The 24,621-nt window shown below is 38.4% G+C and overlaps 1 protein-coding gene across 2 annotated transcripts in view; it reads right to left on the reverse strand.

Annotated features, from left to right (window-relative positions):
• The window catches only part of PGR (progesterone receptor), an 83,054-nt gene that overhangs the window by 43,063 nt on the left and 15,370 nt on the right, over positions 1-24,621 (reverse strand). For both annotated transcript variants that reach the window (XM_064288840.1, XM_003415596.4), the window contains exon 3: positions 9,173-9,289. In XM_064288840.1, the coding sequence (XP_064144910.1) occupies positions 9,173-9,289 (117 nt within the window). The remainder of the gene's footprint in view (positions 1-9,172; positions 9,290-24,621) is intronic.

Here is a 24,621-nt window from a genome sequence, read left to right on the forward strand (position 1 = left end):
ACTTTACAACACAACTGATACATTCTGTCCCAGAAAGTTATTCTTCTTGCCAAGGAAAATGAAGGTGAATCTGGGTATAGGATGCGGTAGGAAAACTGGCTTTCTAACGTGATCTTTTAAAATTTGGGAATCAGGTTCTCTACAAAAAAAAAAAAAGACCCTATAAAAATAATCTCCTGCTTTAAAAAATTTCAGCAAATACAACTAAGCATTTAATCATTCCTTTTATGTAGAAAGCTACTTATTTTCGACAGACTTAACAACCTTTATAATAGTTTATTATTCTTTACTGCAAATGCAAAGTATGGAGCTGTATTCATTTTAGAAAATATTTTTTATGAGTTATTAAACAAAAATATTTTCTAAAGGAAAGATGATAGAAATAGAACAACTAAATTAGAAGATATATTACCATCTTTAAGGATGTAAGTATCTTTCCTACTCAGTGCTGTACAGCAATGAACAGAATGCAAAGTTCACTGTGACCTGTTGAAGGTAAGGGAAGTGACTCATTAAAAACAAGAATCGTAGGCAACCAAGAGACCAAATAACTCAAACATAATTCTTATAATCAGAAGAGAGCCACGGACGTAGATAAAAACAAAATGCTCATTAACAAAATCTAAGTAATGGCTTGTTAAAGACATTATTATTTACGACCTTTGATAATATTCTACCGTAAGATTTCATTAAACCTTTTTTAAAGTTTTTCAATGTTCTCTTTTGTTCCATTTTTGTTATTTAAAGTCTCTATCAGAAATGAGAAGCTGCAAGACCTCAAAAAGGAGTGATAAAAAAAATAAGTGGAAGGAAGGAAGGAGGGAGAGAGGGAAAAAGAGAGTAAGAGAGAGAAAGAACAAACGAATGAATAAATAGGAACGGCCTCTATTTTCAGTGCTGTGCACGCAATTGTTACTGCCATGACATTCTTCTCCTAATCATGGAAGAACCCAACTGTGAGCAATCTTGATTAATCACCCAAAGAAGACCCTAATTCTCAACAGACTACAACTACACTTCCCCTTCCTCCAGAAATTTAATACAGTAGTAGTAGGTCCAATCTCCTCCTATGAATTGACTGACTACCTTCTTCCTGGTTTACAAGTGTTGGCTTGTTTACTCCCAGACTATTGTCAGTGACTCTCCGAGGCAGAACAATATCAGAACTATGTCATATCATAGTGTGTTGCCAGCTTCTTTCTAATAAACCTGTGTGACAGTCCACTTATGAAATACTTAAATGTACCACTGTTATATTTCTTAGTTTGAGATGCTGACCAAAGAAGAACATTAGAATTTAATGAATCTTTTCATCATATATGGAGCCCTGGTGGTGCAGTGGTTAAGAGCTAAGGCAGGCTACGGCTGCTAACCAAAAGGTGGGCAGTTTGAATCCACCAGCTGCTCCTCGGAAACCCAATAGGGCAGTTCTACCCTGTCCTATAGCGTTGCTATGAGTCAGAATCAACTCGATGGCAATGGGTTTGGTTTTTTTTTGTTTGGTAGGTCCTTACAAACCATATCATATTATAAAATTCTCTAAATTATTTTGAATGACAATATGCTACCTGGGGAAGAAAAATTATCTTGAAATAGCTTTAATCAATGCCAGTTTGGGATGTCTGTCAAGGTTACCTAAAGGAAAAAAAAAAAAAAGGCAAAGAAATTTAATAGATATTTAATTATTCCTGGGGGTAAGAACTCATGGTTTTAAGTGTTCGATATCACTGTAAGTAAACCTTTTAAACACCATTTAAAAAAAAAAAATTCAGAGTGCCAAGAAAGTCAACAAATTTGAAGTGTAAGTTAGGGGTACTTATTCTACTAAACATCAAGACTTATAAAGCAATAGTATTTTAGACAGTGTGGTAGTGGTGCAAGGCTATATGATAGAACAGAATAGAGAAGCTAGGAAGAGAAGAAAATACATGAAAATTTGATATATAATGTAGGTGGCATTATAAATTACAGTGCTCTACTGGAGTGTTGCTAAAAAAATTATAATTCCTATTTATATTTCCAGTCTAAAAGTAAAAAGACGTTAACTGTCACTAACATATAATGTAACTTGATGTAGCATATGCACATAATTTACTTATAAATATACATATATTAGGGTAGAGGCTCAGAATGTTTTCACTCACAGCGGCATACTATCAAAAGGTTTGGCTGCCACTGTGTTAATAAATGTGAATGGCAGGACTTATGGGAAATAAAATAAGATTAGATTTATGCCTCCTTAAATTAAAGAAAAATATGTGTATATATATGTGTGTATATGTATATATACATATACACACATATATATATTTGCCAGTAGGTTAAGGACTTTAATGTGAAAAGCAAGCTTAAGATTTCAGAAGAGTTTTAGAAGATGCTGTCTGACTTCAGGGAGCGGAATGATACAAAGGGAGATTGGTATATGTGATGATATAAAATTAGAAAACAGACACCATAAACAAGGCAAAAAAATAAGACATGGCCTGCATATAACTAACAAAGGATTATAGTATAGAGTATATAGGTAAATTCCATGAATCAATAAGAAAAAGACAGACAATCCAATTGAAAATAGGCAATGAATATGAACAGCCAATTCACAGAAGAGGAAATATAAATGACTAACAAATATATGAAGCAATATCTGCCCTCACCACTAATCAAGGAGATACAAATTAAACCATAATGAGGTAACCAATTTCATGCCCAGCAGATTAGAAAAGTTAAAAAGCCTGACAATGCCAAGTATAGGTGAGGATGTATAGCAACAAGAATGCTCATATATTGGTGAAACCAAGTATTCTGGAGAATGATTTTGTCATTTTGTGCCATTTAGTAGGGCTGAAGATACTTACATTATCTTAAGGAACTAGAAATTCCCTTTCTAAGTATATAACCTAGAGTATATTTTATAATTATAAAAAAATTAGAAATAAATATCAGTTAACATAAAAACAGAGAAAAGCACTGTAATATGTTTATAAAATGAAATATTACAAAGAAGTTACCATGAAACCTAGCTACATACATAAATATGAATAAATCTCAAAAACACAAATTTGAGTGAAAAAACACATTGACAAGTACACATACAGTGAGATGTCATTTATATAAAGTTTAAAAAAAATTCACACTAATCCCGTATTACTTAAGCATTCATACACATGAACTAGAAGTGTGAAGATACTGGGCAGTAACCCAGCACAGTGGTTACCTGTGAGGAAGGAATGAGCCTAATAGGTTTGGGGAGGACATTATCAGAGGCTTCTCAAGTATCTGTAATGCCTTATTCCTTACAATACAAAATGAAGATGTGAAAAAATCAGATATTACAAATTGATAGATACATGGGTTTCTTTTTGTTTTGTTTTGGTAGACTTGATATATTCCATAATTAAATAACACAGCAAGTTGTTACACTACGGGGAATAACAAAATGAAAAAGCCAAAAAAACTCTACGGGATAAATATTAAAACTATGATATTATACGAACAGGTATTTTTGGCTTAGGATAAATTTACAACTGCAGTATTTACACATGGATTCCAAAAATGCTGCATCTCAAACATTTTAGATAAAATGATGTTGAACCCTGGAGAATGATTAGCTGACTTAAAAAGTGGCTTTAGTAAAGCCACAATTTCTGCTGCCAGAGGTGCAAGAGATCAGTTGGGATAAAATTGTTCATGAAATGAGAAAATAGAAAAGCAGTATATCTAAATTAATACATTTTTGTATGTAATTTAAATATTTATGTTTAACTAAATTTATACGTAAAAATTATATAAACAGATATTTGACAATTTCATCTACATCCCCGAAAGTTTATATATTCACTTTGGCCAGAACACATCTGCATCTTTGGGAAAACTTGGAGAGGGGCTGCCCATATGGTCTAGTTTGCCTAGGGTAGCCCTGGTTTATACCTGGTGTCCCAGCTTAATTATTGATAAAAAAAACCCAGTGTCGTCAATTCCGACTCACAGTGCCCCCTTTCATTCATAGAAGTGTCTTGGTTCGGATGATAAATTTTATGGTCACCAGACATGTAAGGTAACTCACTGATTGAAGTAAATTACGCAAGGGGAGAAAAAAAAAAAGATTTCAGGAGAACAGGGGCATTGGATGGCAGCAGGGAACCAGGGAAAAGTGACTGAACATAATAAAATGAGGGTCAATGATAGCTGCACATGATAACTGTCTGCTCACTATCTGTCTACTCCTCACAGTAATCTTTGAGGCTGGGGCTGTTTAGTTGTGAATTAAGTTCTGCTCTACCATAGGACCAAATCTACCCTTAAGCAGGAGAAATATAAGGAAATTTAAGTCAATAACAACACCATTGCACCAAGTTGGTCTTGCTGCTGACCCTGCTCTGAGGCCTACTTTAGTCTGTGCCCCTGGAATGGAATTCTCTTTCATCCAAGTTCGGGGCATTCTCTGAAGCTCTCAGAGCATTTGTCTTGCTACTAACTGCAACTCAAGTCACCTCTGAATCCCAGTTTTTCTGTAGCTGGGTGTCTCATTACTTTCATTTTGGTTAATTTCAATCACTTTTCCATCACAATAGTAAAAACGTTAAAATAAATGCAATCACGGAAAGGAAGTCAGCTATGCACTCATGGAATAGAAAGTTGTCATCTTCCCCCAAACTTCTCCTCCCCAAAACATTCTATTTCTGTGTCCTGGAAATGACTACAGATGGATTTCTTTGTGTCCAAGGAACTACAGAGGCCTGTACTTCAAATGAGTTCAAAATACAGTCACATATATTTACTGAGCAAGTCTTAAACAAGTGCTTTGGTACTGAAAACACTGAAATGAAATTCCTAGTTTCAAATAGTTCCATCTTGGAGACAGTAAATAAACAGCTATAAGACAACGAGGTCAGTGCTACAATGAGAGCTGCAAAAGGAGCTATGGGAAGAGAGAGAAGTGAATCTGTGGGTATCCACTGGCGGCAGGCACTGGGTTTCTCATCACTTCCACTGTGGTCAATTTAGTCGCTCTTCCATCACAAGGGTAAGAATATTGAAATAAGATCAATCAGAACCGGCTCCAAACAAGGTTGGCTTAAGGGCCTTCAACTTCCCCAGATGTGAAAAGCACTGCATTTAGACTATGTCCCCATTAAACTCCTGCCTCTGCAGTGACTGGGAGGGAGGAAAGTTTCATAAAAAATATCATAAACTTAGTATGAAGGATAAGTAGGAGTAAAAGGAGAGCAAGTGGTGCAGACAAAAGTAAAATACATGCAGAGACAGGTGTCTTTGACCTGGAGTGTAGGTTTCCCAAAGAATTGGTGGGAGATGGGCTCAGAAAGAGAGAGGGCAGCAGCTAGGTGACGAAAGGCACCCCGTTCTGCATTTAGAATTTGGGCTTTATTTCATGGTATGCAGGGAAGTAGCAAGATCATTTATGTCTGTTAGAAAGATCACTGGCTCCACTACCTAGAAGAGAGTTCAAACTCCAGATCCCAGCTGGCCCAACATAATATTCATGTTTCATTTCTTGCCGTTCTCACCAGATAATTTACCTTACAGAAAAATCGTCACTGGAATGCACCAGGTTCTTTCAGATACATACTATTTTCATTGTACGGTATGCTTTTCTCCTTTTCCCACTTCCTGTATCGAGATCCTCCTCTCTGAATTAATTGCTGGAGTTAATTCTCGCCTTTTATTTCTACAGCAATGTATAGTACCTCCCTTAGGTCACTTACTCTTCTATTTTATAGTGATTTTATTAGGGAGTAGACTGTACTGTGCTCAAGGGCAATGATGACAGCACTGTGTTAAGCAGTGCTAATATTCCCTTTTAACTTACAATTTTTCCACAGCACTCACCACCATTTGACATATTGTATATTCCCTGTTTCTCTCCCCAAAATACAAGCTCTATGAAGGCAGGAATTTCATCCATTTCTTTTGCTACTATACTCCCAGAGGAGCCCTGGCGGCACAGTGGCTAAGATATGACTGCTAATCAAAAGGTCGACAGTTTGAATCCACCAGCTACTCCTTAGAAACCCTATGGGGCAGCTCTACTCTGTCTTACAGGGTTGCTATGAGTCAGAATCAACTTGAAGGCAATCGGTTTGCTTTTTTTTTTTTTTTAAATACTCCCAGAACTTAGAATAGTACCTGGCAAGTAGTGAGGGCTCAATATATAGTTATTAAGAGGAAGCAAAGAAGGAAGGAACAAGTTAAAGTCAACTCAAATAAGTAACAGTATGCTGTTGTTTGGTGCTGTCAAGTTCATTCTGACTCATAGTGACAGAGCAGAACTGCCCCATAGGATTTTCTAGGCTGTAATTTTTTTTTTTAATCTTTACAGGAGCAGACTGCCAGGTCTTTTCTCCTATGGAGTCACTGGATGGCTTCAAATCACCAACCTTTCTGTTAGCAGCTGAGCTCTTAATATCGTGCCAGTAGGGCTCCTTAGTAATAGCATAGAAGGCATGAAAATATTTTTAAAAAAAAGCTGTGAATGAGGTAGAATGATATTTGGGAAGCACTGGAACAGTTGACTAAAGTAACAAAGGAGTAGTGTCTGAGGTCTTAAAAGCTTATGAGTGGCCATCTAAGATACTCCACTGGTCCCCCTCAGGGAGCAAGGAACAATGAAGAAAACTAAAGACACAAGGGAAAGGTTAGTCCAGGGGACTAATGGACCACAAGTACCACGGCCTCCACCAGACTGAGTCCAGTACAACTAGATGGTGCCTGGCTACCACCATTGACTGCTCTGACAGGGATCACAATAGTGGGTCCCAGGCACAGCTGGAGAAATATGTAGAACAAAATTCTAACTCACAAAAAAAGACCAGACATACTGGTCTGACAGAGACTAGATAAACCCTGAGAGTATGGCCCCTGGACACCATTTTAGCTCAGTAATGAAGTCATTCCTGATGTTCACCCTTCAGCCAAAGATTAGACAGGCCCAGAAAACAAAATGAGACCAAAGGGGCACACTAGCCTAGGGGCAAGGACTAGAAGGCAGGAGGGGACAGGAAAGCTGGTAATAGGGAACCCAAGGTTGAGAAGGGAGAATGTTGACATGTCATCAGGTTGGTAACCAATATCAGAAAACAATATGTGTACTATATGTTTAATGAGAAGCTAGTTTGTTCTGTAAACTTTCATTTAAATTACAATAAAAAAAAGATAACAGCCAAGAAAACCCTATGGGATAGTTCTACACTGTCACGTGGGGTTGCCCTGAGTTGGAATTGATGAGATGGCACCTAACAAAAACAGCAGCAATGATACTGAACAGGTTTCAACGGAGCTTCCAGACTAAGACAAACTAGGAAGAAAGGCCTGGCGATTTACCTCTGAAAATCAGCCAATGAAAACCCTACGGATAGCAACCATCCAATCCACAACTGATCATGGAGATTCATTTAGGTATTGTCTATACATGTTTTCATACCACAACTGCAGAGTTAAGTGGCCCACAAAGCCAAAATTACTTACTATCAGAAAAACTTTGCTGACTCCTCACCTAAACAATGTGACAGGTATGACACAGCTGATGAATGGTGGAAGAGAGACTGGAACCCAATTAGTCTACCTGAAACTAAGGTTCACAACTGTATCGTCAGTACACGTAATAGGGGAATTGTCTATTTTCATTAAATGAATTGATAGTAAAAAGAAAGGGGGGGGAAGAAACAAGGGAGTTTGGAGAGGGAAGATAATGAAAGATTATGGAAACTTCACTGGTAGACTAAACATCTGGAATATTATGAGACAATATGAAATATATGAAATACCCCAGGTTATAATACCAGTCCCTGGGAATATTCAGAAGGTTCTTCACAGATCTCTACAATTTCTATTCTGTGATAAAATTGAAGATATTTTTAATTCATTTGGGAGAACATTTGACTAAAGAGTAAAGATTTCTCATGGAACTTGGGTTTCAGTATTAGCGGTTCTGCCATTTTCTGAGGCAAGTAGGTATGCTGTGGAAAAACGACAACTGTGCCCGGAGTCAGAAAACTTCTGAGGTTTTTCTTCTGGCTCCAACATTTACTAGATGTGTGATTTTGTGAGAAAGTCCTAATCTCTAAAATTTTGGTTATTGAAGACTTCCGAGGGTAAAGTTGAAATATAAAGGAAGAAATTGAGCAGGACTTGTTTTTAGTTACAACAGTTATGTGCGATTTTATTGTGTTTTAGAAAAACTACAACTAGATATGTGGAGGGAGTCCTTACGGCACACTCATTTAAGCATCTAGCTATTAACCAAAAGGTTGGCAGTTTGAATCCACCAGCTGCTCCTTGGGAATACTATGGGGCAGTTCTACTCTGTCCTATAGGGTTGCTATGAGTTGGAATCAACTCGATGGCAACGGGTTTGGTTTTTGGTTTATAATTAGATATAAAACCTATGATTTCACAGATATTATTTATCAGGATGTAAGGATGTAGTTAAGTTAAAAAAAAAAAAAAAAGGAAAGGAGTAGGGATTATTTCTTGCAACCCTGGCACTCTTGATTACCCTTGCCCTGTTTATTTTCATCAAAACCATTTGTCACCATCTGACATTAATTTTTTCAATGTCTGCTATATTACTGAAATTCTTGGAGGTTCTTAATAACAAAAATACGAGAAAAGGGATTCATTAATATAACTCTCCATCAAATGGATTCCTACTTAATTCCAGTGATCTTCCTTTAATCAATCACTTACAGCAGCTGGAGAGCAATGCACCTGTCCAATTGGAAGAATCAATTTTTGAGCTGAAAGGGATCTCAGCTCTCTCATTTTACAGATAAGGGGGTAGATGGCCAGGAAGGGCTGGTGATTTACTCAAGGCCACACAAGCAGTGACTGGCAGAGCATAGACTCCAACCCACATTACTTAAAGACAGGTCAGTGCTCTTTCCACAGCATCTATTTAAAGGCAATATAGATGAGTGGAGGTTTTGTGCATCTTATAACAGACCTCAAAATGCTGGAAATCTAGAACTTGATGGGATAGTCATTGGTTGCTTCATTCAGACATTCAAGCATGAAGGGTCACCACCAATAATCAAAATAGAAAAAGCAAAGTGGGAACAAAGATGAGTAAGAAAGCTAGAATTTTCTGACCCATAGTCTTATAGAATAAATATGAGAAAGTTTAATATTGTATTATTGATGAAAACATCAGAATTACCTCCAAGGACCATGCCAGCCTGACAGCACTTTCTAAGGCGACATGCTGGACAGTTTTTTCTGCGGATTTTATCAACAATGCAGTCATTTCTTCCAGCACATAAATAGTTATGCTGCCCTAAAAGTGAAAAAAAAGTAAAAATTATTTACAATATCTAAAGACCACTAGAAATTTTATGCAATGACAACCAAAAAAGAGGACAGAAATTATTTAAACAGTCTGTATATATTTTTTTCCACATCACCTACCATTATAATTCTATGAGTTATACATGGAGGACTGACATGAACACCCTTATTTTGGCTCACGATATGCCCGGAGGCCATTAAGCTAATGATTTCCCAGCAACATCACTTCAGTAAGTGCACGAACGTCAGGGGGCATTATGCAGCCCCTGTCTCAGCCAGCCTCTTGCTCAGCATGACCGATTGTTGGTGATGCTACAAACCTACTCAAGGTTTCACCAGTGCCTTCAGGAGCCTAAATGAGAACACAGCTTAAGAAGTAATTCCAGGGTTCCTTTAACAATCTTTTGAACAAGAATTTCTGTGTATCTTCTTAATAGTACCAATATCAGATTGCTCTTAGACCTTCCCATCATTTCAGGATTAGCTACATGTTGCTGATAAGCATTAGCTGCTTAAGATAGTCAAACTCTAGTAAGGCCTTTCTTTCTGGGGTTTAAGCCTTCAAGAAAACAGATATAGACTAAAGAATTAAAGAGCTCTGTGGAAAAGACTTAATTCTATTGGAAAAGCCTGGAGCTATCTCATATGCTTGGAGTCTAATGACTGAGAATAGCTGTAAAAAATAATGTTACCAATTGTACTGACTTCATTGCCTGGTTTATTTTGGCCACAAATTAGAAAACACAGAGAATAGAAATAATGTTTAAGGGAGAACAATTTAAAACAGTGAGAAGTACTCATTGAAGGAGAGGATAGAATTATAGAAGAATTATGGATAGAGCACATCTCTCTGTGGTCATTCTGTATAGGGGGAATGCCTTGTACCCTTCAAAAAGCCTGGCATATGAATTTAATATTCGACAATGATTTTTAAGCCACAAATATGTTCCATTTAATAAGACATGGAGCAATCTAATTTATTTAGGTTGAATAAAAGTGGTAAACTTTAAAACATTTGAGCATAAATGTGTAAACATTAAGTAACTGGAAAATTTACTTTGACTCTCCTTATTTTCCAACAATAGTTACTGTGTTTTCCCAGTTTCTTTAAAATAGACTGTGAGTCTTTTAACATCATCAGTTTACTTATACCTTTTAAGCAATAAAAATAATTTTAAAAGATTATGGAAATACCCCTATAGTATTTTACATTAGTCAACATTAAAATTATTCCCTCTTCCGGCTTCAGTTTGCAGTAAAGGAACACACAGGTGCATTCAACGTGTGCTTAAGCAAGCAGAGGAAAGGGTACGCCCAAATGAGATGTGGGCTAAAATGTTATGTCTATGAGACAGCTAATAACAAAATGATTTTTGACCTGGGGCATTTCTGGAGAAGTACAGATTGTCTTTTATTGGAAACGTATTCCTCCAAGAACTTATGATCGTATACACTTACATGCTAGTGCTCATTCTCTTTTTTAGGAATCCTGGGAGTTGGGCTTTCCTCTCCTAATAAAAGGTGTGTTATGGATTGAATTGTGTCCCCCAAAAATATGTGCTGTAAATCCTAACACCTATATTTGTGGGTGTAATCCCATTTGGGAATAGGGCTTTCTTTAGTGAAATCTTATCAGTGTACCGTGTGTCTTAAACCAATCACTTTTGAGATATAAAAGGAGCAGATTAGATACAGAAGCAAGCAAGCAGGAATGGCAGATAGATGCCATGTGGAGATCTCCAAGGAAAGCCAAGAAGAATGCTGGAGAAGCTGAGATAAAGATTTCTCCCAGAGTGGAAAGAAAAAGCCTTCCCCTAGAGGTGCTTGGTGCCCTGAGTTTGGACTTCTAGACTCCTAACCTGTGAGAAAATGAGTTCACTAAAGCCACTCACTTGTGGTATTTCTGTTATAGCAGCACTAAGGAACTAAGACAGGATGGCAATGAAGCCTCACATCCATGCCCACTTTCGTGCACATAATGCTGGTCCTACAGAGGTCAGCACAGTATACTGCATGCTACTTTCTGATCTGAATTCTGTTTTTGTTTTTACCACAAGTTATAATTGTAGGCGATGGAATGATTGTGGGAGTATATACAGTTCGGTCAGTCTGTCTAATCTATCTATCAATCTATGTATCTATGTATCTATCATCTGTCTGTCTATCATCTATCTGTCTGTCTATCTATCTCCTCTATCCATCATCTTTCTATCTCTACCTTACTATTTAAGATCCTATACTTTCTCTTACAAGCAGAGAGAACAGAAAACAGAGAACACAATTTTCCATCCTATACACAGAACAAGTTTAAATAGTGCCCAAAAAACCCGTTTCCATCGAGTCGATTCCAATTCATAGTGACCGTATAGAATAGAGTAGAACGGCTTCATAGGGTTTCCAAGGCTGTGATCTTTACAGAAGCAGACTGCCAGATCTTTGTCCTGTGGAGTGGGCTGGGGAGTTCGAACTGCTGACCTTTCGGTTAGCAGCTGAGCACTTAACCACTGTGCCACCAAGGTTGCTTGGAGGAAGGCTGTTCCACTTTCTTCTCCTAGGTCATAAAAATACAGAGGAAAAAAAAAAAAAAAAAACCCTGCTAGGGAGAGAAACATCAACAGCTAAGAACACACCTGATTTGCCTCATTTCTACATCTTAAATGACCTACAATGGCACCTCCTTCAGTATCTCAGAGAGAGGCCTCCTAACCAAGACTCTATGCTGATGAAACCATTCCTTCCTATCTGCTTTCAAATCTTGCCCCATCAATTTCCTCCTTTGTCCCCTAAAATATTTAGTCTCTCCCTCTCCAATGACAGCCTCCTTTCTTCTCAAGTTTTTCCGTTCCAAAAATTCTAGCCTCAAACAAAGTGAAACTCTATCTCACTCTTAATGCTCCTTGACTGTATTCCTTTGTCATCAAAGTTGTTGAGAAAATCATTTACATTTGAGGTCTCTAATCACCGAACTTCCTTTGTTCCTTAAAAAAAAAATTCCTTAGCTTACTGTAATTCAGCTAACACGTTCACCATTATCCTAAAGTTGCTTATGGTCATCAAGGATTCTCACCATTATCCTAAAGTTGCTTATGGTCATCAAGGATTTCCTCATTCCCAAATGCTGTGGCTGCTTTCTTTACCTTTGGCATTAATTGCTCCTGATAATTTCTCCCCCATCTTCCCCACTCACTTTTTTTTGGGGGGGCACATCTCTTCTGACTCTTCACTTGTCTTTCCAACAACTCCTTTTAAATTTCATTTGCCAATCCCTCGTCCTCGGCCTATCTGTTGTATGTTGCATTTCACTGTACACACTTTGTGGATGGTCTTATCATCTTCTTTTGACTTTGATTTTCAAGTATCTATCTGACAGCAATAAGTACCATGTTCCAATACCATTTATCACATAGTCTGCCTTTTCCCCCCACTAAATTGAAATGTCATCGTAATTGTTGATGCTTAACTGTAGTGTTGAAGAGCAGTTACCGAAGTCAGACTGCTTGTTCAAAGCCCAGATCTGCAGCTACTATCCATAAGATAATACTACTACTGGTATTAATAATATGAGTAACAATCATTGAGCACTTACTATCACAGTGCCAAGTATTGTTATGAGCTTTTGCATGTATTAATTCATTTAATCATCACAGCAACCACGGGAGGTATTATTATCACTCATTTTATAGAGAGTTAACTGAGGCATAGAGAAGTTAAGTAGTGTGTTTAAGGTCATATTTATAGACATTTTAAGCCTGTTGCCAACAAGTCAATTCTGACTCATAGTGACCCTATAGGACAGAGGAGAACTGCCCCACAGAGTTTCCAAGGAGCACCTGGTGTATTCGAACTGCTAACCTATAGACTTTGAGATTAATAATTAAGTAGTATATGAACTTAAGAGTATGGGCTTTGAGAGAATACTGCTTAAGTTCGAATTTCGACTTCACCACTGGGTGACCTTTGGCAAGTAAAACAAAGATAATGTTAGTACCTAGGGTTGTTGTTAGGATTAAATGAGTTCATGCATGTAACAGCTTAGAATAGCCAGGCACATAGAAAGTGCTTAATGAATATCTACTATAATTATTATCATATTACTAGATCCCAAATATAATTAAGTCTGTTCTAGATGTGACCCAAGAATTCTAGTCAAGTGATTCAGATTTAAAGGCAGCTGAAAGACATTCTCAAGTATGTGGAAATTCAGGAAATATGGCCCAATATACCTTTCCTAAGGAGATTCCCAAGGATGTAATCCAAAAAACAAAAGATGAGTTAAAACAGAGAGTACATGAGGTAGGAAGTCTGGCATGAAAGGATTGATGATGAGTGCTGAATTTAAACATATATTTAAGTATAAATGAAGAAATTACAGTTACCAAACAGAATGTTATTATAATTCTTGGGGGAAAGAAAGAGCTGAGAATTCCAGTGTTTGAAAACAGACATACATAAGAAGTTGGTTCTGGCTGAGGCCAACTGCTTTGAGTGGAAGGGAAAATTTCTGACAACTGAAGCTAATGGGGAGAATAAAGCCACTACCTTGAGGGGCTGGCACGACTCACATCAGTGTGGACTGCCCATAACAGACATGACTGGATAACGAAATCTGGAAGCTAGTCTACTCTAGGCTACAGTCATTTTTAACACTAAGTGTCGGGCTGTCAAAACTGCAAAGCAGATATGCTGTCAAACGATCAAAATATAGGGGGTATAGTTAGAATTTCTTATTCTCTAAGAGATATTCTGGCCTAAGAAATGTTGCAGCCAGCCAGTTCCAGCTAGAGCTGGCTAAGATAACTGAGCATGGGGCCCAGGCACAGCCTCTGCACCGCAGGGCTTGGCCAGGACTCAGAGCCACCAAAACGGCAAGGAATGCAGAAAGGGCCACTCTATTACATATATCACTCCCTGAGGTGCCTGGCTGTGTATGCAGGTGAAAAAAGTTCATGCCCAAATGCTCTGTTCAGGCATCATCCTAGCAGCTATAAAATGTTGAAATGTGGGAGTTGTTAATCCAACATAATGCCTGTTAACTACTACTTTTCTTCAGACTATGCTCTTTAATTGATATTCTGGTTTTGAAAAACACATCCATGTCCAGATCTACTTCCTCATTACTCATGAACCACAGGCTGATGGCTCACTGTGCACCTTATTGCTGCTCCTCAGTCCACCGTAGCATTGTCAGTAGAGAACAGGTCTACATTAAGTCACTCTATTAGACAAAATTAAAATCTATAATTCATGTTTAGGATTGGAGGCTAGATTTTATCATCTTACATATATTTAAAATGTCACAAAAGTGGCAAAGCTCTAAGTGAGAAGAAATTAGCTTATGCTTTTAACTAGGATATGGCCTTGGCAGAGAAGCCCTGGTAGCAATGGTTCAATGCTCAGCTGCTAACCAAAAGGTCCTCAGTTCGAACCTAGTAGCTGCTCTGTGAGAGAAAAATACCATAAAGATCACAGGCTAGGAAGCCCTATGGGGGCAGTGTTACTCTGTCTTATAGGGTTGCTATGAGTCAGAACCAACTTAATGGCACCTAACAAGTGACAAGACAACGAGTTGAAATCTACTTGACGGCATACAACAACAGTCCTGGAAGAAAAGTGGATAATTAGCTGTAAATAGAGAAAAGCTTTAGCCATAAAAACTGTAACCCATGGCCACTGAATCGATTCTGACTCACAGCAACCCAACAGGACAGAGTAGAACTGCCCCATAGGGTTTCCAAGGAGCAGCTGGTAGACTCAAACTGCCAACCTTTTGGTTAGCAGCCAAGCTTTTAACTACTGCACAACGAGGGCTCCAAAAAAAAAAAAAAAGCTTCAGTTGTCAGTTTTCCAGAAGCCGAAGTATTCTGAAGATTCACATAGAATGAGACAAAGGTTAGTACCATTTTGTCATATTAGCCAATCTGGGATTGGTCACATAGAACTGGAGTGAAGAGAGAGGGGAGGAATGAGTATCCGAAGAGTGTGAAAGCCAGACAATAACAAACCAGTACATTGTAAAGGATTTTAATGTTAAGACCCAAGGGTTTTTGATAAAATTGAAGGGAAAAAGTGGTGGGGGGGGAGGCGGGGCGGGGGAGGGGGAGGAAACAAAATCTTACTGAGCATACTACATGCCAATATACCAGGAACTTTATTGGTCTCCTTCATGCAATCCTTATGACAAAACAGATGTTATATAGGTATTTACTTTTCCCAAGGAGAAATGGCTTGTATGATGCATGGAAATCCTAAGGCCAGAGTAGACAAGCCAATGCCCCTCCCAGGCAGCCACCCATCTGTCAGTGGAGGTTTGCAAGGTTTGCATGGTGCTATGATGCTGAACAGGTTTTATTGGAGCTTCTAGACTAAAACAGACTAGGAAGAAAGGCCTATCTATCCACTTCTGAAAAATCTGCCAATGAAAACCTTATGGATCACGAAGTTCTGATCTTGTTGTGCAAGGGGTTGCTATGAGTCGGGGCTGACTCAACAGCACCTAACAACAACAATAGCAGAGTAGACCTAAGGAGTCTTGAGCTTGGGAAAAAAAGGATACAGAATATGTTGACCTGTGGATAGAGATATGGGCACTAGGTACCCTAAAGGTGGGAGAAGTGTGGACTAGAGGAAAGCCAGGGCAGAGAAGGATTCCTCCTTCTTTTATACCAGAATACTGCCAAGCTTCACCCTAAGCCAGAGGCCATCACAGGAGAACTGATTTTGTTCAAGTATCGGACAAATATTTACTTCAGTAGAAAAAAAAGAAATATTCCTAAACCCTTACATATCTGAGAACTGTAAAACTCCAAATCGTATCTGAGAATATATGTTGCCTTTTTTTTTCACTCAACTCAGCATGACAAAATTTTTGCAACTCCAGCATTTATTGCTTCAAAGGGAAGTTAGTCCAATTTTTATTTCTTGGTAGTTAGCTGGTGTTGTTTTTCCTGTTTAAACTCATGTAGGGTGTTTTCTATGTAAAATTTAAAGATTTGCCCAATATATGTAAAGATGAGGCTTTTTCAATTACATTTATGTGGAACAATGAGCCCTTTTGACATACAAAATAAAATTTTAACTCATGTGCTAAAGTTACTAATTTATTCTGTTATCCAATTCTACCGTTTATTAGCTATAAAACCTTAAATAAATTATTTAACTACTCAGAGCTTCATTTTTTTCACTGATGAAAGCTCAAAAGTTGTTTTAAAGGTTAAATGACATAATGTACACAACATATGCAGCACCCATAACAGACACAGAATGTTTAAGAGGTGGTAATTAAGACAGTTCAATAAATAAGTATTTATTGAATATCATGTGTCAAAACCGTTCTAGGTGCTGAGGGTACTGGACAAAGAAGATCCTAGGAGTCCACCTTCTATAGTCAATTCATAATTTTACTTGTTTTTTAGTTTCTTCTTCAGAAATACTGATTCTTTATGGACTGGAGATCTATATTCTATTCATCATATCGGTTATCCAACAGCCTAGACCACAAACTTTAGATTAAAATCGATGTCCACTCAAATTCTAGTTCCATCACCTTGAGCAGCTAAAACTTGAGATTATCTAATCAAAGTCTTAGCTTTCCAAGTAATAAGACAGTGAAAAAGATAACCAGTATACAAGACGGTGACATGGATTAAATGAGCTAAGTTAGATGAAATACTTAGCATGATGACTGGCTCCTAGTAAAAACAACAGATCCTAGCTAGCAGTTTTCATCAGTTTCTCCTTTTCCTTTACTCTGAAGTACTCACGATGTATGAACACTGAGGTATGAACTCTACGTAACTGATTTTATTTTCTGTTCTTTATGGCTTCCAATTTAGATTTTGACTGCTATCACATTTTTGGATCTCACTGTAGTGTTTTCTTATCTTATTAGCTATGATTACATCCTATCTAGTAATTTCCTTAAGGTACTCATTCTTGTTTCACAGTAGCTGTGGTCTTTTGTCAAACTCAAAAGCAGATTGCTGTTCAAATTTTTGTTTCTTTTGGGAAACAAATTATAAGCATGGTTTTCCTAAAGTCTAATCTACTCATTACTGATCCAAACCCAAACCCACTGCCATTGAGTCAATTCTGACTCATAGCAACCCTACAGAACACAGTAGAACTGACGCATAGGGTTTCCAAGGCTGTAATCTTTACAAAGCAGATTGCCACATCTTTCTCCCATGGAGCAGCTGCTGAGTTCGAGCTGCCAACCTTTCGATTTGCAGGCTAGTGCTCAGCCACTGTGCCACTAGGGCTCCTTTCATTACTGATAGTCATGTTAAATTAAAATACTTGACAACACTCTCTTGGGGGGAACGTGACTCTTAAATGAAAGGCTTGCAGGTTTGGTATATTCTAAGGTGCTCACTGAAGCAGGAACTTAGAATGAGTTGGATGAGTGAGGAGTATCAGGAGATGCAATTAGAGGAAGAAGAGTCAATTGCCAAGATTGAGAAACATGGCCCAATTGTCTGAGGGAATTAGTAAGGTCAGAATTGAGCCAGAAACAATGGTAGTAGAAAGAAAGGTGAGAGAGTAACACAGGTCCAGATTCTGTAAAGCCCTGTAGACCATTGTAAAGACACTGACTTTTCTCAGAATGAAATATACTGCCACTGGGCGGTTTTGACCAGAGAAGTAACATGATATGATTTATATTTTAACAACATCATTTTGGCTTGTAGGTTGAGAATAGGCTATACAGGAGGGCAAGGGTGGAAATGAGACCAGTTAAGAGGCTACTGCAATGTATACAGAAAAGAATAATGGTCGCTTAGACCAAGTAAGTGGTTAAGCACCCAGCTGCTAACTGAAAGGTCAATGGTTCAAAGCCACCAGCAGCTCTGAGGGAGAAAGATGTGGCAGTTTGCTTCGGTAAAGATTATAGCCTTGGAAACCAGTAAGCATGGTATACACTGATATACAGTAAGCAAGGTACACATGGGCTTAATTGTGTTTAATTGTGTTCCTTACTAATGTGTAGAGCACAGTTTCACAGATTAGTAAGCAAGCACAATTAAGCCCATGCGTACCTTGCTTATTGGGTAATCTGTCTCTGTATTAGCATATCAAATGACTTAAGATTCTGTGATAACCCTTCAGAGTCACTCAGCCTTACCTGAAATTGGCTTTGTGAAAAAGTAGAATTAGATGGGTAATAATTAGCATTTTTCCTACTCACTATTTTGATGGTTTACGTTGCTGTTGGTTGCTGTCGAGTCAACCCCGACTCACGGCCACCCTGTGTGTACAGAGTAGAACTGGTCCAGAGAGTTCTCAAGGCTGTGATCTTTTGGAAGCAGATCATCAGTCGTGTCTTCCAAGGTGCTTCTGTGTGATTTCAAGTCACCTTTCGGTTAGCAGTCAAGCACTCAACTATTTGTGCTACCCAGGTTTGTGCTACAGAGGACCCCAAATATGTAAGACTATACTACCAGATTTTTAAGCTTTTTCTGGTAAATTTCTTAATCAATTGCTACTGCCATGTCCTACCTCAAACACCAGGCCTAAATGCTGTGGTGTAGTGAAAGAAGTTTTTATTTGTGAGTTTGGTAGAACTGGGCTTGACTACCAGCTCTATCACTTACTGGCTAGGCGACCATGGACAAATTGCCTTCTCTCACAGTCTCAGTTCTTTCACCTGCAGAGAGGGGTGGTAATAAATCCTCAGAGAACTGCTCTGAGAATTAAAGGAGGTAATGAATACAGTGCAGTGTATCTACTATGATGCCTGGTATCCAGTAAGGAACAAAAAGTGTTAGCTCCCAATTTTCCTCTCTGGTCCTCTCACATCCTTTAACACTCTTTTTGGAGAAGGGATTATCCTTAGAAGGGGCAATTCCCTATCTGCCTTCCACACTTAGAGAATGAAAAGTAACTTTTCCTTAGCAAAGAGTTGAAAATTCCTAATCTAGATCAAATAGTGTTTTAAATAATCTCAGAACATGTTTCCCTGGCACCACTCTCTGTCTATCCTCCTCATTGCTTCTAAAGATAACTTTCTAAAATACACGTCACCTCCTAGCTTAAAGGAGCCCGGGTGGCGCAGTGGTTAAGTGTTCAGTTGCCAACCAAAAGGTCAACAGTTCAAATCCACCAGCTGCTCCTTGTAAACCCTATGGGCAGTTCTACTCTGTGCTACAGGGTCGCTATGTCTCTGAATAGACTCAACAGCAATGCGTTATGGTTTTCCTAGCTTAAAAACTCTCTGTATAAAAAAAAAAAAGTATAAAGCAGTACTTTATTATGTGTAAAAAAAATAGTTAAACAACTTGTGGAAATGCAGATTTCCTACTCTTTCTTAGATATTTTGATTCAGCATATCTGGAACGAGGCTCAGAAATCTTCATTTTAAACCAGGACCCTAGGTGATTCTGAAGCTGACAGTTTGAAGAGCAAGCTATGAAGAACACTGGCTTACCAGACAAAATTCAAACTGCAGCATGGAAGCATTATTTACAAGGTTCTTAAAGTTTCATGCTGGGGGAAAGATCAGGAGCTAACTTTTGGACATGCTAGTTTGAGATGTTCAGTAGTCATACATGAAGAGATCGGGTAGGCAGTTGCCTATATGAATCTGGAGATCAGGGGAGAGACCTGAGCTACAGATAGATATTGGGAGCAATCAAGATAGGGATACTTTACTGAAAGCCGTGAGAATGAATCAGATCACCAAAAAAGTAAGTATAAACAGGAGGGTATATAGCAGTATATAAACAGGACAGAAAAGGTCCAAATACTGAGCCTTGGGTCTCTGATGTTAAAAACTCAAGAAGAGGAGACTAAAACGGAACCAGTAAGGAAGAGCAAGAGAGTGTGGTGTCCTGAAACCCAAGCGAAGAAAAAACTTACAGGAAAATAGAGTGATCAGACTTTGCAATGCTGAGGTCGTTGGTAGCCCCTAAAAGAGAAGCTTTGGTGAAATAATGGTGGCAAAGACTGGATTAGGTTTAAAGGAGAACAGAAGAAGAAAATTCACTGGAAGAGTTTTGCTGCAAAAGGAGCAGAGCAATGGTTGGTAGATTAAGGAGAGAGTGAAATCAACAAAGTATTTTGGTTTTCTTTTAAGATGGGAGAAATAATAACATGTTTACATGCTGATGGGAATGATTCAACAGAGAGAGAAAAAAATGGTGATTTAAGAGAGAGGGGAAGAAGTCCTGGATCTTGCCCTTCAGTGGGCAGGACTAGACTGGATCTCCTAGATCTTGTGCACAAAAGAGGCCTTGAATACCAAAAAACCAAAATCCCATTGCCTTCGTGTCGGTTCCGACTCATAGTGACCCTATAGAACAGAGTAGAACTGCCCCCATAGGGTCTTTGAGGAGTGGCTGGTGGATTCAAACTGCCTATCTCTTGGTTAGCAACCATAGCTTTTAACCACTGTACCACCAGGCCTCGAATAGGAGTGCAGATTCCCAGTAACAGAAGGCAAAGTCCAGTATGGGTCAGATGAGTACAAGCAATGGTGGCAGTCTGAGGAAGTTTTCTCAGAAAATTGAGGAGGAAGGTCAACAGCTAAAAATGAGAATGGGGGAAGAGGTGCTGGAAGGCTAAGATGAGAGGAAAAGGTGTGAGACAGTCATCCAGAAGCCAGGGAGAATGAATGGACGGTTGGCCAGACGGCATAGTCAGGATACTCATTTCCCCCCCTGAAATTCAGCTAGCAAATTTCTACTCTCCTTGATGTCAATCAGTTTTTATTAAAAATAATCAGAAGGATAAAGAGTCAATAGAATGTAGTGGATGAGAGAGAAGGCTCTCTGGCCTCCAATCTTTGCTCTGCCATTTATTAGCATTCACCCGTGCAAGTGATTGATCCTCGTTGTGCTTCATGTAACACATTTAGCCAGTTCCTGGCATGTAATAAATACTCAATAAATGCCATTAAATATGTTCAGAACCTAACCACTGAAACTCTTTGGAAGACTTCTGAACAAGTTAGGAAATTCTATTGGCAAGTACACAGCTCTGAATAGTTTTATCTATCAGGTACTTAAAATGCTTTCAGGGCAAAAGCAAGTAACAGTGGAGTCAGCCCCAAGCACCTGTTTTCCAAAATGCTCTCTTTATAACAAAAGTGTCTTTTAAATGATAGTTACTTCCTTTTTCTATCAAAAGCATTATCTTTATGAAGGGGCAGAATAAGTTTCCCTTCTGCTAAACGTTTTCTAAGCAGCATGCTTAAAGAGTCACTTTTCATCACAGGAAAGGCCAACAGTTTGGAATATACATATTTTTATAAAGGAAAATATGTGGCTCATCTTGAAATCTGACAACTCTTTTTAAGTCTTTGCAGTTGGAAAACCAGGTGCTAAAAAGGATTTTCAAGGTCATGCCTCGTCATGTTGCATAGTATTGTTAAGATTCCACTGTAATTTAAGGGTTCTGTGTCGAAAATCAACCACAGCAATGATATCTTACAGACTTTTGTTCACTTAAGACTTCAGCTTGTTTGCTGCAATATGTAACTTGTGAATGAATTTCATATGTAACATTGTATATAATCTTAACTTGATTCTTTTTTTTAAGTCACAGGAGTAATCCTATCAATGGTATATATGGTTTTTCCATAAAGCATTCTTTATAGTAAAGAAAGTAATTACTATTGAAAATATATCTTCTCTCTCTATAGCTTTGCTTTATTGACTCATCAAAAACACAGGGTTTTTTTTTTTTTTTTTTTTGTATATTTCATTATGGAAACAGAACCTTGCAACCAGCAAAATTCCATCATAAAGCACCAGGTGATGATGTGATAGTGTTAACTCAGATAAAACGTAATTGTCAAATAGGCTCCTGTCCTCCAGCCACTGCTACCCTCAAAAGTGGAGAAGGAGGCTGGGCAGAGAAAAGGCAGGCAAACTTCATTAGTCTTAATCTGCACCAATCTCCTTGAGTAGGGCAACAAAACCCGTACCCACTAACCAGAAGATTCCTGGACTCTACTCAGGAGACACAGAATCATTCCCATTGATGTTTAAATCTAGTAGTTTAATATCCAGTTGCCATTGAGTGGATATTGATTCATAGCATCCCTATAGGACAGAGTAGAACCGCCCCATAGGGTTTCCAAGAAGTGACTGGTGGATTCAAACTGCCTACCTTCTAGTTAACAGCCAAGCTCTTACCCACTGCACCACCATGGCACCTAACCTAACAGTGTATTACAGCTGGGTACAGATGGATTTGGATTGCACAGTAGATCCTCTGAGATGTAACATGAACACACTGTGGAAACCTGGGCCAATCATAATTGTGACCTTGCATTTTATACAATTTAGGTTTTTGAACCTCTCCACTTTATGGCAGGAATTCACTGTAATATAAACCAATATATATGAATTCTGTTTTTCATATGTCCAGAAAAACTCCAACACTATAGTTTTTTTTTCCTAATACTTATTTCTTTAAATCTTCAACAGCGTTTTCTATATATCTTCCAAAAGTATTTGCTGAATGCATTTAGCTTTCTACCAAGTTATTTTACATGTATTATTTCAGCATTTACATTATGGTAGAAAGAACAGCAAGAACTCTATGTATGTGGATTTTTATTTGTAACTATTACTTGAAACCCTCAAAGGAGGCGTGATGGTTAAGGTTATATGTCAACTTCACCAGGCCATGATTCTCAGTGATTTGGCAGATATTATGTAATCATCCTCCATTTTATGATCTGATGTGAGCTGTCAATCAGTTGAAAGGGGAGTTTCCATGGGGGTGTGGCCTGCATCCAATATATATGGGTGCTCTGTCAAAGATTTTTTTTTTCTTTCAAAGATCACTCTCTCTGGATCCTGTATCCAACTTGTCATCTTCTGACCTCTGGTTCTTGAGATGTGAGCCAGCAGCCTGCCATCTGACTTGCCAACTTTGGGTTCATCAGCTCCTGCAACCACATGAATCAGGAGACACCCTCCTCCTGATGTCCGACCCATGGAGTTGGGACTTGCCAGCCTCCACAATTGCGTGAGCCATTTCCCTGAAATAAATCTCTCTTTCTCTCTCTCTCTGTGTATATATATACATATATATACACACACACATATACATATATATGTATTTCACTGGTTTTGCTCCTCTAGAGAACTCAGCCAAGACAGGAGCCTTCTAAACATTCTTCATTAGGTTAAGTGAAATTGAACTACTAGATTGAATATTGCATGACCTTAAGCATTCCTGAAAAAAATTGGAGGGGTTTCCCTTTAGGTTCTGAGTACTAAATTTTTAAATATGGGTTTACAATAATGGTTTCATAGAATTATTAACCAATACCTCTATCAAAACATGTTTGAGCAAGGTTCACCTTTGATGACAGTGGATATAAATCTATATTTCAAATGGTCTTCTTGGCAATTCTAGTTTTTTGGATTTCTTGGCATATCCAATTACATTGTCTAGCTTAAGAGAGATTTCAGTTCTGCCATTTTTCTTCTTGTTCATCTGTGCTTAAACTGTTGGTATTATCTTGAGTCTGTGGTTTTGTTTTGGGCCCAGATAAACTACAGTACTTTGCTATGTCCTAAATGTAAGCTAAGGAGCGAGGCTATACTTGTCAACACCTCTGGCCCACAGAGCTCACGCTCTTCTCCCAGGGGCCTTGCACAACATTAGTGGTATGTGCTTCCGGCGTAGGCATCGACAGATCGTGCTAGTACGGATTCCACTGATACCAATGATTCATTTTTTTATTTTTAAGTAAAAGGAAATATAAATAGAAGTTCAAACATTTTTTTCACGTACCTGAAACACAACTCCTGGGGTGTGTGCATCCTATTAGAAAACCAATGCTCTGCTGTATTAGGGGAAAATGACTTACTCTAGTCTTAACCAGTGCTCTTGACCCATGTGGCTGCTGTCTTTTTTTGCCAGCCTCCTTTGGATATCATCTCCTTCCTTCACTTTCCTGAAACATCAGTAACACAAGGTGATTGTGTGCAGCAAAAATTACTTATGGTCTAGGCGTAGCTGGAGGTAGGAGCACAAGGCAGGAAACAGCTTACTAATTCCCCTTCAGGAATCATCTTTCCTAGAGACCTAATTGATCATTCCCTGCAACGAGAAATCTCTCACAGACATCCATTTCGTCTTGGGCCCTTAGATCTGACTTTGCTGCTGGGCCCTCTCTCTATTTCTTACTCCTTGCCCCAGCTGCCAGCCTGTAACTCCCAACCCATACTATCTTTTGTACACAGAGAAGTTCAGCTCTCTAGACTTTCATTCCCCAATCCAAAGAGGGCTCAGGCCTGACCTTTGCACGGTGAAACATTCACCAAAGTGCCTTGCTTAACAAAAGATCAACAATCCCGGCCTCTA

This window comes from Loxodonta africana, chromosome 7 (assembly GCF_030014295.1).
Source record: "Loxodonta africana isolate mLoxAfr1 chromosome 7, mLoxAfr1.hap2, whole genome shotgun sequence".
Lineage (NCBI taxonomy): Eukaryota > Metazoa > Chordata > Mammalia > Proboscidea > Elephantidae > Loxodonta > Loxodonta africana.